The sequence below is a fragment of the Lathamus discolor genome, chromosome 3 (genome assembly GCF_037157495.1).
Source record: "Lathamus discolor isolate bLatDis1 chromosome 3, bLatDis1.hap1, whole genome shotgun sequence".
Classification (NCBI taxonomy): domain Eukaryota; kingdom Metazoa; phylum Chordata; class Aves; order Psittaciformes; family Psittacidae; genus Lathamus; species Lathamus discolor.
Window position 1 is genome coordinate 22,939,052 of NC_088886.1, and position 14,047 is coordinate 22,953,098.

A 14,047-nucleotide genomic window follows, 5' to 3' on the forward strand; every position below is an offset into this window, starting at 1 on the left:
CCAGCTGAAATCAGAACTGAGGAATTAGTACAACACCACCAAGTAAAAGGCAATTCAGATCTATTACAATTTCCTTAAATGATCCTTGTTAGAGAAAAGCCGATACTGATTAAATACATACATCTGCATCCTACGACTGCACAAGTTTCTTAGAAGTTCTTAATTTTGCGAAAGGTTGCAAAGATATTTTAGGCACCTGTATTTGATCCAAGGTAAAAGAAACAATCTTAAATATGCAAAAGATGTAAAAAACCACACGTAAAACACAGTCTGACCACTTACAATTGAATGGACAAATCTGAAAACAACTTATGAAACAAACAAGTATATTTATTTTCAAGGATTGCTAAACTAGTTTACATAATATACAAATACGCTATCAGGACACACTTGAAAATAAGTCACAGTTGTTTTATTTAAAAACAAAACCCAACAAAACGTTTGTCCAGTGAAATGTCCAAAATGTAAATGCCATCTTTTCCTTCCTGAGCTATTCTTAAACATCCAGAACAGCAGCACTTCCACATCTTTTTACCATTTGTATTTCTTCCCATTAAAATAAGAAGCATTACCCATTGTTGGCTCTCAGTGGCTACAATAAATCCACCTCTGGTTTAAGAGACTGCCTCTGTCTCTCTCAGTGTTCTTTTATGTTTACGGTGATTTTGGTTCATTCCACTTCACTCCCCAAACCTTTCCTTGCACAAAGAACCCAGAAGCTCCAGCACCCTCAAGAGGTTTTCTTGTTTAAGAAGGACTTTTTGCAACAGGACAACTCAAGGGGCTTGTGAATAAAGGATGTGTCCAGGAGCCACTAATTTCCCAGCTGTTACAGGAAAATATCCTATTAATTTGAGAGCAGTCTTCACACATTTCTTTCATATGCAATAAAAACAAAGAGCATACAGTAACAGCAATGAAATGGAAGTGCTGCAATTCTCTCCTCCCCCCCCCCCCAATACTTAAAATATAAACAAGTACACGTTTTAAGTCTGGTGAGAGAAATTCTTGGCACGTGGCATGCTAATGTATTTTAAAAACATGCACTGCAAATCTGTTCTTCACTAGAAGCTTATAGAGCAACCAGGAGGTTATACACAGACACATGAAGAAAGGTTATTTTTTTAGGGTACCAGGTATCACAAATAAATAAGTCTCTTGATGAAAAAATAATTATTTCATTAAAATGAGAAATAATCTATGTCCTCCTAAACTTTTGTTTGAAAGGAGATATTAAACACACATGGATGACATTTTATCATTTCCCCCCAAATTTTAAAACTTGCAGAACTTTGACAAAGAGCAGAGAATTCCTGGAAGCAGCGAGGCAGAGAGGCGCTGAGGGATTATTTAATTGACATCAGTACTACTAAGGTTAAGCAATCCTCGTACTTCAGCTTTTCTCACTCTCCAGAACTGTTTGGGGGAGGCTTATTTAAGGAAGAAATGCTTGCTGAAAGGTTCTCTGTAAGTCACAAATGTTTCAAGAAATTTTACCATTTCAGGAAGTTGCCAGAGACAGCTGACAGTACATTGCGATCAGATGGATAAAGAAAAAGCTGGTGTTTAGACTCACAACACTATCATAACTTTCAGTTTCTGGTTTTTTTCTTGTGTTAGAAGTAAGCAGTTATGGCAGTTGAAGTTGATGTTTTTGCATCCTCTTACCTTTGTCAAATGCAATATCAGCTTTATGCACTGCCAGAAAAGAAACCTCATAGCAAAGCCAGTAGTGCACCAAGAGAGCTTCAGAAGATGGGTGGCTCTGCACTTGCTGTTCAAGGACACCAAGCCTGAGTAAGTCACTGACCAAAAATCAACAAGTTCTTTGCTTACATTCTGCAGCTGATTTAGAGAAGTCCCAGCTACTTTAGAAGAAACAGCCTGCCAGTTGGTAGAATTTCTCACACAGAAAAGACTGTACGCAGCCCAAGCTCAACAGCCACAGCATGTTCTTCCCTGTTCAGCCACTGCAACATACATTTTGTGTGTTCATCCTTTTCCGAGTCCTCTCCAACAACTTCTATGTGCACCCCTCCACAGGAAGGCCTTTTTCAGGCCAAATAGGCAACACAAGATGAGATATACGGCTCCACAGTCCACTCAGCTTATCTGTGTCCATGCTATTGTAAGAACTAGGAATATCCGAACTGGTAAACTTTGCCCAGAGGAAATCCCGGACTTTCTCCTCAACTTCTTGCAAGGTGAGGCTCTTTCCCAGTGACTGTTCATCCAGGAGAACTGTCAGCAGAAGAGCCACATCCTTAAATGCTGCATTTTCATGGTCACAGTACTTGTAAAAGATTAAAGTGGAACCTGCAGGCAGTAACTCAAAACGATGCACCACTGCTACTTTCTTGCCTTCACTGAAGCCAGAGCTGAGCTCTTCATCTACCTCCAGTTTGACAATGTCACTATCCAATACAGCTTTGTCTGCCCCATTAATTTTGATTGTAGTAGCATTCTGGGAGAAGGCAAAAGCATTGGCAATCTCATTACTTAGGCATCTCAGTGCTTTCTCAGCTTCTTGGCCAGCTGTGAACAGTAAGATGGCTGGCTCCAAATGCAGATGGGAAGCATTAAGATGTTTCTCAAGGAACACATGGGTCCTTTTCCACAGTCTGGGGTCCTGACTTTGGTAAGTATTTTCTAGTTTATTCATCTGGGCTCGAAATGCTTGCAGAATTTCAATATCTCTACGTGACAAAGCTGTATCTAGAAGACCTGGCATTCTAATCCACAGGACATAAAGCAATGGGACACAAATTAACAGAACCAGTAACAAAGTCCAGCTCTTGTGAAATCCACTCTGAGATTCACCATCACCTACAGAAAGGAGGAGCAAACAGGAAGAAAATGTTTTCAAAGTAAAACAAAAGTCAACAAGTGAGATGAAAGTAAGAGGGAATAGTAGAATTCAGTGAACTCATCACTCCATTCTCAAGCCACTGGTACAGCAGTTGAAGAGCGTAAAGATATTCTGCTTAAAAAAAGAATTAAAAAAAAAGAACTTTTTTAGCACCTTAGTGAAGTGACAGCATTAAAAAGGGACATTTTTATTAGCACATTTCCAGATTGACTGAGAAATCAGACATTCTTCTGAAAAAGGAGCTCTTCTGAAAGTTTATCAATACTTCATTCTAGTTAATCAAACCCAAACTAAGCGCTTGAAACAGTTCTGAAAAAGGCCAATATTTTTCCTACATTTAGGCTCTGCAGAAAAAACCCTATACAAAACCTGGCAACACCAGAATTGTTTCTGTGTTGTTATTTCTCCTCTCCTTCACCTGATGAAGAAGTATACCAACCTCTTTGGAAACAAAAAAGAAGTGTGTACTTTATGCTACCTTTTTATATCCTAACTTCTATCAGGACAACAACACAACTCTTAAATAAGAACACCACTAGGCCTACCTCAGTTTTAATCTTGCAACAAATCTTGTAAACACTACAGATGGAAGATCTTAAATTCAGATGGAAGTGTTACCTATTACAGAACGCCTTTCCTTCATGCTGAAAACACATGCCCTAGCAAGCAAGTCATCTGCTCTGGCAAAGACCCTCAGTTTAACATCAGCTACCAGGAATTAAAGCACTTGGACAGGCATGAAAATGGTTAAATGTAACATAACCATGAAAGAGAAGTGAAACAAAAGTCTTACTTTTGGTTGAAGGCAGTGAATGCTTCCCTATATTGGGCTGATCTCGAAATCTGCTTCTGCCTGTTAAGAGATTAAGAAAGGAACATGAGAAAAATACTAAGACAACAACCATAACCAAAATTCCAGTGCAAAATTCAGCATGGAGTTGAAATCACTAAACTGCATTATTTTCAACAAAAAGCTGTTCTTATTTACGCTTTACATACAAAATCCCATGAGGCTTACAGCAGGGTTAACAAGGCACCCTTACACAGCACTTTGTTGAAGCAAACACAGTCCTAGTAAGTAGGAGAAAAGGCAAGGCTGTGACCTCATCCCAGGTAGGGCTGTATCATGTATGGGGCTTTTTGTTCTTTTCTGCATCATTCACCTTCCTGTACTTAAGCAAGGCTAGTCTTGTACAAGGAAAATGACATGTTCACCACTATTATTAGCCTGAGAAGACCCATTCAACTGGCAGACCAACTCTCCATCTATGCAATTTGCCAAATGTCAGTTCTTAAGCCATCTTGACAAACTTACATAAAAAGCACAAGTACCCAACCTATCACAAGTCACCCCCAAGGATTTTTAGCTCTTGAAAAGTTATGCAAATAAAGACATGGGCATTTCAAGTACAAGAGACAAAACGGCAGAGGTTTAGTAACCTGCCACTTTCTGCATAAGGATCTCATGTCCCAGGTTTCCTGATTTCGCTCAAGAATTAGAGGAATGGAAAAATGGAAGCTCAATTAATACATACGTGGAAAAACAACAAAATGCACGATATAAGTAGCAAAAGCAAAGCAATGTGTTATACGCATAGTCTCATATACCCTCCCCTCCAGCCTGGGTCAGAGGCCTGCTTTATCAGCAGTCAGTGTCTTAGGATGAATTATGGTTTTAAAGCAAAATGCAATCTTTCAACTTCAAAATATACTCTTGGCTATTCATTTAAATGGGCTCAGACAGCAAAGTACATGAGATATTATCCATAAAAGAGTGTTACGAACAACTTTCCCAAGAGACCAGTATGAATATATGCAGTTACTGGTCAGCATGTTGCCTTCATTTACTCAGTTAATTAAAAAGTCACAAGAATTTCTGTCTTATGAACTACAGCAACTGGTTCAAAGCTGAAGGCTCTTTAATAATATATAACCAAATAAGGATACTGTCATTACTATTGAGAATAAATTGAACACACCCACCCACACCCTACAGTAGTAGTTGCTTCAAGAATATTAAAATAAATTCTATAACCTTGTTTCTGTATAAATGTAATTGCAGAAAGTGGTAAAAGCAGCTCTGGTTTAAGCTTGAGCTTAACTGGCTTAATGAGCTACGCTACTCTCTAATTTAAACCCCATACCCTGACAGGACACAGACATGGAGCTTATAACTGGCTAAACACAGAAGTCTTCTAATAGTTAACAGATCAAAATCACCTCAATTCTGTAATATTTTACAATGCAATGTTTGTAGGGACTATGTTTCATATTTAGGAGACAGCTGTGATTCAAAAAAAAAAATAAAAAAAAAAAAGAAAATATATTTCAATAAACAGTCTAAAACCAGATCCTAGCCTACCAAAGGATCTTCCCTTATTTACAACCCAATTTGCATGAGGGCCAAGCAAATTATTTGACTTGCCTAACATCTGCAGATACGTTAGAGCTTTCAGAGTTTCACCCAACACACAACTGGTCACTCCCGCAGCACCTATTACCTCTGGCACAGGAAAGAAAAAGTACCAGACAAGCAAGAACTCCCTGCAACAATCCGTATTTCAAAGACACTTCACACATATGCAGCTACCACAAGATGAGCGTCTCTTCTGGAAGGCACTGTGGTTTTCAAAAAAGAAAGCCCTAACAGCCCCCCCCAGGGTCTCCACATTGAATTCTAATTTACAAGACTTTGTTTATCTGTATTTGCTCAGGATAGAACCAAGCACCGAGACAAAAAAGAAAGAAAAAAAAAAGTGGGTCATTTTCTGTGGTCAGCATGTTGAATAATCTCACAGGAGGGCTTTGGCTCTGGAATGTGCTGCCTTCTCCAGCTTCCATTTGGATCTGCCTCATGGGTCCCTCTACCTTCCCAGTGTCCCTCAGGGCATGGGAAAACCCGTAAGTAGAGGGAAAGAATGCTGTATGTTTCACTTAATTACAGGGAAAAACTTCAACTTACTCGCTGATAGTGTTGAGCAGTGCTCTTGTTTCTTCTCAAGGAAGTCAGCCTTTCTTTCTGAAAACAAAGTACAAATGAAAGAACTTGATTGTCACATTGCAGGTCAGAGTAAGACAGACAATCCATACATGCTTTTAGCTCTTTCTATGAAATCTTCAAAAGTTATTAGAGAAGAAGTATACACTATGCTGCCAAAACAAGCCTGTACGATGATAACTCTTGCAACCCTCTGTAGATGGAGAAAACTACTATTGTCTACGAGAAAAGGCTTAATTTGGCCCTTCATCCTGTTTTTCCCTGTATGACACAAAATTATCCTTGTTTTTTCTTCAAAAAAGTAATGACACTGTAATAATAAAATGCAAAGGTTGGGAAGTTAGCAGCTTTAATGATTGCTAATGGATGGCACTGGATTTGTCAACTCTGAAACCAAAACTATCCAGCAGGAGAGAAAACCAAAACTAAACTGTAAAGCTACCACCTTAACAACACTGCTTTCAGACCTGGGGTAATTCCAACACACAAAGGCATGTTCTTAGCTGCCCGAGTGTGCCACTGGGAAACAGCAGGCTGACGCAGATGTCTTCTTGTGCTCATCTCAGCTACCTGGGTTCATGTCTGAGTTTTGTCAGTCTGCACTCACAATTGCTTTCAGTGCTCTGCCATAAACACTGTGATTAGGACTGTTACTGACCAAATGAATACAAACCATTACCTCACTCTATGACCAGTTACCAGCTCTCCTATATAACCTTTACACAGCATATGTATACAGGTGGTATTCAAACCACCTGTAGTAACACAACCACTTTCTGCTGGGCTAAAAAGTATCCCTTATTTTCTTCTTCACTGTATTTACCTATTGATTCTGTGAAACAAAGAGAAAAGTCTCTTGAGCAGTGAACAGAAAAAGTACTCTCTCACTTTGAAATCACTTGGTATACCCTGTTCCTCCCTGCTAAAGTTAGAAGTAACTGATCTTTTTAAAAAAAGAACAGATTTACTTTGCTTTGCCCAAGGCAATTAAAGATCCACTCTCGTAACAGTTTTTGAAGGAGGTATGATATTACCCATCTTTTTATTTTGGTTTTGAGAAAACAGACACCTATGTATTTATCCAAGTTTAAAACTGTGCTTTCTTGAACTTTGATTTTTACACCCAAGCAGATGACTGTCACAATACAATCAGTTTTAATTTGACTCATGGGCAGGAGTACACCCTGACTTTGTTTTTTTTGGCTGGGTTTTTTTGTTTTATTCTTTCTTTTTTGTTGTTTTAAACACCTTCATCCATTCAGATTTAAACTCAACAACTCACCCTTTCAGTAAGAGAACTGAAGGTATGTCATTTTAGCGCATTTAAGCAATCACTTGTTACATCATGGAAAACATACTGATGAAACTATCAGTTTTGATAAAGTTGTTACCTTTTAACAGCGTAGAAAGGTTTGGTTGATGCTCTGCTGGTATCTCGGGTTCATTACTGTTATAAGCCTTTGCTTTTTCCTTTGTTGGATTCTCTGCAGGGAAGTAAACTGAAGGACTGCCTATCAAGAGGCAAAAAAAGAAAATATGAAAAGAAAATTGGTATAGGTGCACTATCATTTGTGCTTGCAACATCACAAAACTTCAAGACCAAGACACAGTTACATGATCTAAATCAAGTGATTTTCAACTTGTGATCTCCCAAGAGTTACTTACTTGAAAAGCTTATTCATTATATTGAATTGAATGAACACAATTAATTGAATTCACTACATCACCACAGGGTTGGTTTGGGGTTTTTTTTATCCTCTTTTTATTTATTTTTTGAATTTTTATTTTTTAGGAGCCCTTGGCTTAAAAATAGTTGAAAGCAAGCCAGACATGAAGACACCAAATGCTGAGAACCACCAAATGTCTCACTCTAAAGGGCATCAGTGCAAACTGCTAAATATACGAGCATGGGTGTAAACAGAATTTTGCCCATAGCTTTGGGCAAACAACTTACGAACAATTAATTGTACTGTCTTCCACAGCATTGGGCAGAGGGGCAAAGAGAGAAAAGCAAATAGAGAACATAAGTCCCCTTTTTATGTAGTCAAAGCCATCCTTTAGTTAGGTCTCCTTCTCTCTCTCTCCCTCTCACTAACCATAATGGCAGTCTAGGGGACCTATAATTTAATTCCCTCATATAGCTGGGAAGAATCTAAACCAACACCTCTAGATTGCTTGCCAAATTACACAGCCATTCAGATGCTGAAACTAACTTAGTTAATGTTAACTCAGTTAATGTAGTTAATTAACTACAACGAATAAAGGCATGGAAGATGGCAGGAGTCACAGAGCAAAGGTCAGGGCTAGAAAGCAAGTCAAAAGCCGAACACCAGGAGAAGATATTTGAAAGGATAAAGTGCAACCACATCGTTGCCCAGATTCCAGGTGGGGGAAAATAGTTCAGGATATGGAATGAAAGCTGTAATACAGCTGTGGAACAGAGACCACAACACAGTGATCACACTGAAGGACGTAAGCAGAGGAAACAGCAAAGGGAATAAAACAATTAGTAAAACTTTTTCTGTGTGACATTCACACTGGGCCTTTTTTCTTTTAACAGTACTGGGTTCTCCCAGGGTTTAATGTATTTCTGTAGCTCTTTTACTGTATGTGTGAGGGCAACACACAGCTTGCCACCTAGTGTTTATTAATTTTACTTCAAGAAACGAAACCATAGCTAATTTTACTTCAAGAAATGAAACCATAGCCTTTTTCTAATATGTTCTGGCAGCTTTAGCATGTCAGTGTATACGACACATAAAAAGGTGGAAAAAAAACACTAACCAAACCAAATCACAAATATAAACAAGTGAGAAAATTGTAAGTTTTAAGCAAAGATATTAAGTCAAAGGTACAAACAGTAAAGTATCTGCACATAGTGAGTGAGATACTGTATTTTCACAACCATCATAAAAAGTTAAGTGACTGATTTCCCACCAAGCTAAGAATGAAGATACTCAAATGACTTGATCTTCAGGAATGCCCAACAACATACCCATATTTCACTCTGTACTGAGGTTTTGCAAGGAAAATCTCACTAGTAGCAGTAGCTAGTAACCACAAGACCAGGAAGACCTGTGAATCTAAAAAAGATCTAAAAAAGGCTACTCATGCAGTCCATACATTCTAATTCCTCTCCCCTTCTTTGCATCAATCAGTACTCTATGTCTCTTGAAGTGTTCTTAAAAGTTGCTGTAAAAGGAGATTTAAATACGTACAACTTCATTTCTCACATGAAGACAGCTTGTGAATCAGCAACTTCTGTAACAATGGCTGTCACCAACAGGAAGATTATGTCTGTGCAAGCAGACAGCACACATGGCATCCCCTACAGAGAAAAGTAAACTCTCCCTTTATGAAGCTTAACTTTCCTAGAAATAGATATAAATTCCAGTCCAGACATGCCTGTTCTTTCCTTACATGGCATTAAGCCTCCCACCCAAAGGATCATTCCTGCCTCCCAGCAGTTGAGAATTTCCCAATCCACCTTAAATCTGCTAGCCAGGCACTTAATGCACAGTCACCTGCCAAGAAAGAGGGATCTTCTTACTATACCCATTTTTAATCAGAGGGATTAGAAATCTGCGAGTTCATAAACTACAGGTTTATAAACCAAAATATAAAGCCACTATTTCAACATAATGGAACTTGTTCTTTTAAGTCTAGTATATATCTATCAGTATGGGTTCAATCTTTTTCAATACAGATAAGCCCACAACACACTTGCTGGAATGTATCCACAGCAATGACAGACACTACAAACTTGAGTGCCAAAACCACCCAATGCCTACCTTTAACTCATACAGTTGTATGCCCTACTTGCATATTTTAAGACAAATTAAACGGAGACTGCGAGAATATGTATCTTCAGCTTGCTGATCTAGAAGATGCCTGGTTCAGGGTCTTTTAGCTCTAGAAGCAAATTTCCAAATCTATATTTAAAACCTCCAAGCAGATGCCAGAAACCAGTTTCTCTAGTTGTGGTTTTGCTTCCATTCTGCTCAGGGAAGCATGACAATTACGCCCTTATAAAAATCTATTCTGCCTGTCCTGCTGCCTCACACATTCTTCATTCCCCTAAACTCCGCAGGAAAAAAAAACAGTACTGTATAGCTACAGGACCGTGAGGGGGAAAATTACATCTTCATTCCTATATGAAGCATTAGGGTCATACTTTTATGCCTGCTGTGACTACAATGAAATATCACTGTTAAGAGTTTGGGGAGGTGGGGGGAGGACATTTCTCCCCCAGTTTCATTTTTAGAGATGCTTACTTAAAAAAACCCCACACCTCTGTAATTCCCAAAGCAGCCCAGACACATATAAAATACCACGCATGATAGTACTGTTAGGTATCATTTGGGAGTAACAGCTTCCCACAGCTTTTTTCCAGATAAACCTTTGTACTTTCCCAAAGAAACACTCATAACCCCCCTATTCATCCCTCAAGATGCTTCCACACCTCCTTCGAATTCTGTTTCTGAAGCATAATATTGGCAACATTTAAGGACAGTGCCACATAACTAAGGCCATGCCCTACAGCTGCAAGAAGAGCTTGGTGAGAGCCCTTATCCATTTGAAAACTGCCACATACTAATAATGTACACGGTCCAACCCAAAACAGACCAACAGACTAAAAGGGAAGTACAATGTACTTGCAGTTTTCTGATGGAATGACAGGCTAAAGACATGTGACTGTATTACATAAAGTTAACATCTCTCTGAGTTAGGATACAGTTTTCATCAGCTAAAGAAACAAGGTACCAAACAGAGCTAACCCAACGGCTTGTCTAGTCCAGTGCCCAAGAGCAAGTACTGATATGTGCTTGGTACTTCAGATAAAGCCCAGGAAAGCCCAAATTACTCACTTCCTCATAAGCAACATTGCTCGGTGTAGCAAGCAGAATCTCGCACTGATCTGTTCTCGCAGCTCAAGATACTTAATTTCAATTCAGCCCTTACAAACCAAGTAGTGTTAGTAAAATAAGTTAGTCTCTATTTTAATGCTGGGGCAAAATACTACTCCAGGTGATGCACTGGATAAAACAGCCACCTAAGGGCTTCAGTATGCTCTACATGCACGGATCCTCGTGGAAGACCGATAAGCACTCCTCATCTCTTATGTCTGTAATACGAACCACAGCGGGATTTATTCACTTGTATGCCAGAATCACGGTAAAATCCACAAAAGAGCTAAAACCCAATAAACTCCATTTCCTCCAGTCCTGGGCATTTCAGCACTTTGCAAGCAGCATACACAGTAACCCCTCCAGGTGAACGCCTACCTGGCGATCTACACGCTTTAATAGGGGGCCGGGTCAAGGAGTCCGGAATCCCAAAGTGATGCTCGTCTCCTGAAACGAGAAGTGGGTGAGGGGAGCGGCAAGCCCGGGCAGCTCAGCTCAAGCCCACCGCACTCCAGCCGCACCAAACACCCATCTCAGACTCACTGAGGCGCCCCAGTGCTTCCAGCGGGGCTATCCGGGAGGACACCCCCGACTCAACAAACCCCCGGGCGCCGCTGCGCCCTCCAGCAAGGCGGCCGCGGGGAAGCAGAAGGCGAGCCCGCCCGCCCCACTTCTTGCCGCCCCAACCGCGGGATCCACCGCAGCACGCTGCGCTCACCCTCCGGCGCCCCTCCGGGGCCGGACTCGGCCACGGCTTCCGCCTCGGCCTCCTCCGCCCGCGCCGCCGCCAAACGGGGGCTCTTCCGCCTGTGCTTCAGCTCGGTGCCGCCGGGCGGAGCCTGCCCACCGCCGTCCCCCACCATCCTGCCCGCCGCAGCCGCGCGGCGCCGCCGCCCGCGCCGGCCCCGCCCGCCAGCCGCCGCTCCTCCGCGCCCCGCAGCACCGAAGCTGCCGCCCTCCCGCCGCGGGGGCGGCTCCGCGAACCTCACTTCCCGGCGGGCCCGCCCACCGCGGCTTCCGCCGCCCCACTGCCGGCTGCCGCCTGCGCGCGGAGAGGCCGCCGCGGCGTCACGTGGTACAGCGGCAGGCCCGCCATGGCTTGCCCGCTGCCCCGCGCCAGCGCCGCTGCGTGCCGCGCACGCCCCGTCCTCCCCCCGCAGCCCGCCTGCCCGCGGAACGGGAGCGCCGCCGGGGCCGGCGCCCGCAGCCACGGCAGGCCCCCGAGGGCGGCCGACAGGCGGGAGCGGCCGTCCCGTGGCCCGGCGGCGGCGCGGCTGCCCTCCAGTGAAAAAAATGAGGCAGCGCCCGGCGCGCCGAGCCGGCCCCTCGGCCGCGGCCTCCCCTCGGCCGGCGGGGCCCCGCGGGGGCGGCCCGTGAGGGGAGGCCGGGCCCGACCGGAGCCTTTCAGGCGGCGAAGGCCGGCTGCCAGCCGCCCCGGGCACGGCGAGGCGGGGAGCCGCGGCGGGCGGTTTCGCTGTCCCCACCTGAGGGGCCGGCGCGTGCAGGGCCGCGAGCAGCCGGCGGGGCCCCCCCCGGCTGGGGTGACCTTCCGCCGGGTCCCGGGAGCGGCCTCCCGTGCGGCAGCGCGGGAGGGTGGGCCGGGCCTTGGCAGCGGGGCCTGCGGCGGGGGCCCCCGGAGGGACGGCGGCGGCCGGGAGGCTCGCAAGGGGAAAGGTGCCGCGGGTTACGGTCGCTGCTCACTGTAACAGGGCACGCACGGGGGTTGCGTTTGACACCGTTGCACACCCGCGTGTGTCTGGTGAAACCCAGCGGCTCTCCCGTCTTTCGGCGGGGGACCGGCGTTTTCTGTGACCGTTGCACGGATGGTTACCGGGGCAGCGAACGGCTCGGGACCAGTCCGGTACCAAGCTGCTAAGAAATGGAGGTCTTTTTACAAATCCCAAAGGGTTTTACATGCTAAAAAACCCCAAACGAACCAAACCCCAAGATCAAAGAAGATGATACTGTTATCTGTAGCGGCAGTATCTTCATCTCCCATGCTCTAAAATACCTATGTTCATGTTTGATGTTAATTGTTTTGCAGGGTTGTAAATGGTTAGGTGTTCTGTGTGCTCAAATGAGAAGGCTGAGTGAGGGAAGTGCCATTCAGTCTTCTGCTACTGTCTTCACTGTACATGTATTAAAAAACCCACGATTTTAATGCTATACTATTGCACCATAAATATTCCAGGTTCATTTAGAAGCAAGTATTTGTGAGAGACATTACACATACCTCCTGTACTAGCAAGAGAGTACATGGTATTTTTTTAAGATGTAAAAGCAGAACACAGATATTGAGCAATGTTTTCTAATGGAGAAGTGAAAAGAGGATGTAACAAATACCACATCAGGAGGTTTCAAAGTACAGCTGAACCGTCATGCAGTTCAAATCAAGTAGAAGATGACCTGCTGGTGACTGGCTCATGATTCCTGACCAAGCGTGGAACTACAGCTTCTGCTATCAATTTATTCACAAGTTTCCAAATAAAGTTTCTAAACAACTACCTTATGTAAATACTTACATAGCATGACCTTCATAGTTCACCTGGTCACTGCTGATTCTCCTGCAGATTGAGAGAAAATGTTTTTCCTATTTAAATAAAATCCTCTCTCAAACTTGAGTTAAAAAAAGACTGGATTTGTTAAGTTACAATGCTATATCCCAGCTCCTATCCCATGACTCTTCGTCAGGGACTGTAGTGACAGGACAAGGGGTAATGGGTTAAAACTTAAACAGGGAAAGTTTAGATTGGACATAAGGAGGAAATTCTTTCCTGTTAGGGTGGTGAGACATTGGAATCGGTTGCCCAGGGAGGTTGTGAGTGCTCCATCCCTGGCAGTGTTCAAGGCCAGGTTGGATGAAGCCTTGGGTGGGATGGTTTAGTGTGAGGTGTCCCTGCCCATGGCAGGGGGGTTGGAACTATCTTGAGGTCCTTTCCAACCCTAACTATTCTATGATTCTATGACTTTGTGGCTGCTAAAGGAAGAAAAGCAGCGTAAGATAATGTCAACATGCCTTTTTGTAAGAGTTTTGTGATGGTAGATGACTTCATGTCATACACCTACCAGTTAATTCTCCTGCCAGACTGCTTTTTGGGTTCTCAATCCTGCACAGGATGAAGCTACCCCTTGACTTTGTCACACACTTAACCTCTTTCCTCGCGACTTGCTATGCTGGCATTCCACCACTGGTTTCATGACCCTTATGTTTCCACGACGAGGGCCCTCCCTCTGCCTGCTCCCAGTTGCCTCCTGCAGTGAAGGGACTGGCTG

The 14,047-nt window shown here is 43.4% G+C and overlaps 1 protein-coding gene across 1 annotated transcript; it reads right to left on the reverse strand.

Moving 5' to 3' along the window:
- Nucleotides 1-309: 309 nt before the first annotated feature.
- On the reverse strand, nucleotides 310-11,885 carry LOC136011761 (torsin-1A-interacting protein 1-like). Its single transcript, XM_065674055.1, is given in 7 exon segments — nucleotides 310-2,826; nucleotides 3,663-3,722; nucleotides 5,832-5,888; nucleotides 7,259-7,378; nucleotides 11,153-11,221; nucleotides 11,493-11,801; nucleotides 11,804-11,885. Coding segments are annotated over 7 exon segments (1,485 nt in total). The 5' UTR covers nucleotides 11,871-11,885; the 3' UTR covers nucleotides 310-2,023.
- Between the last annotated feature and the right edge of the window lie 2,162 nt (nucleotides 11,886-14,047).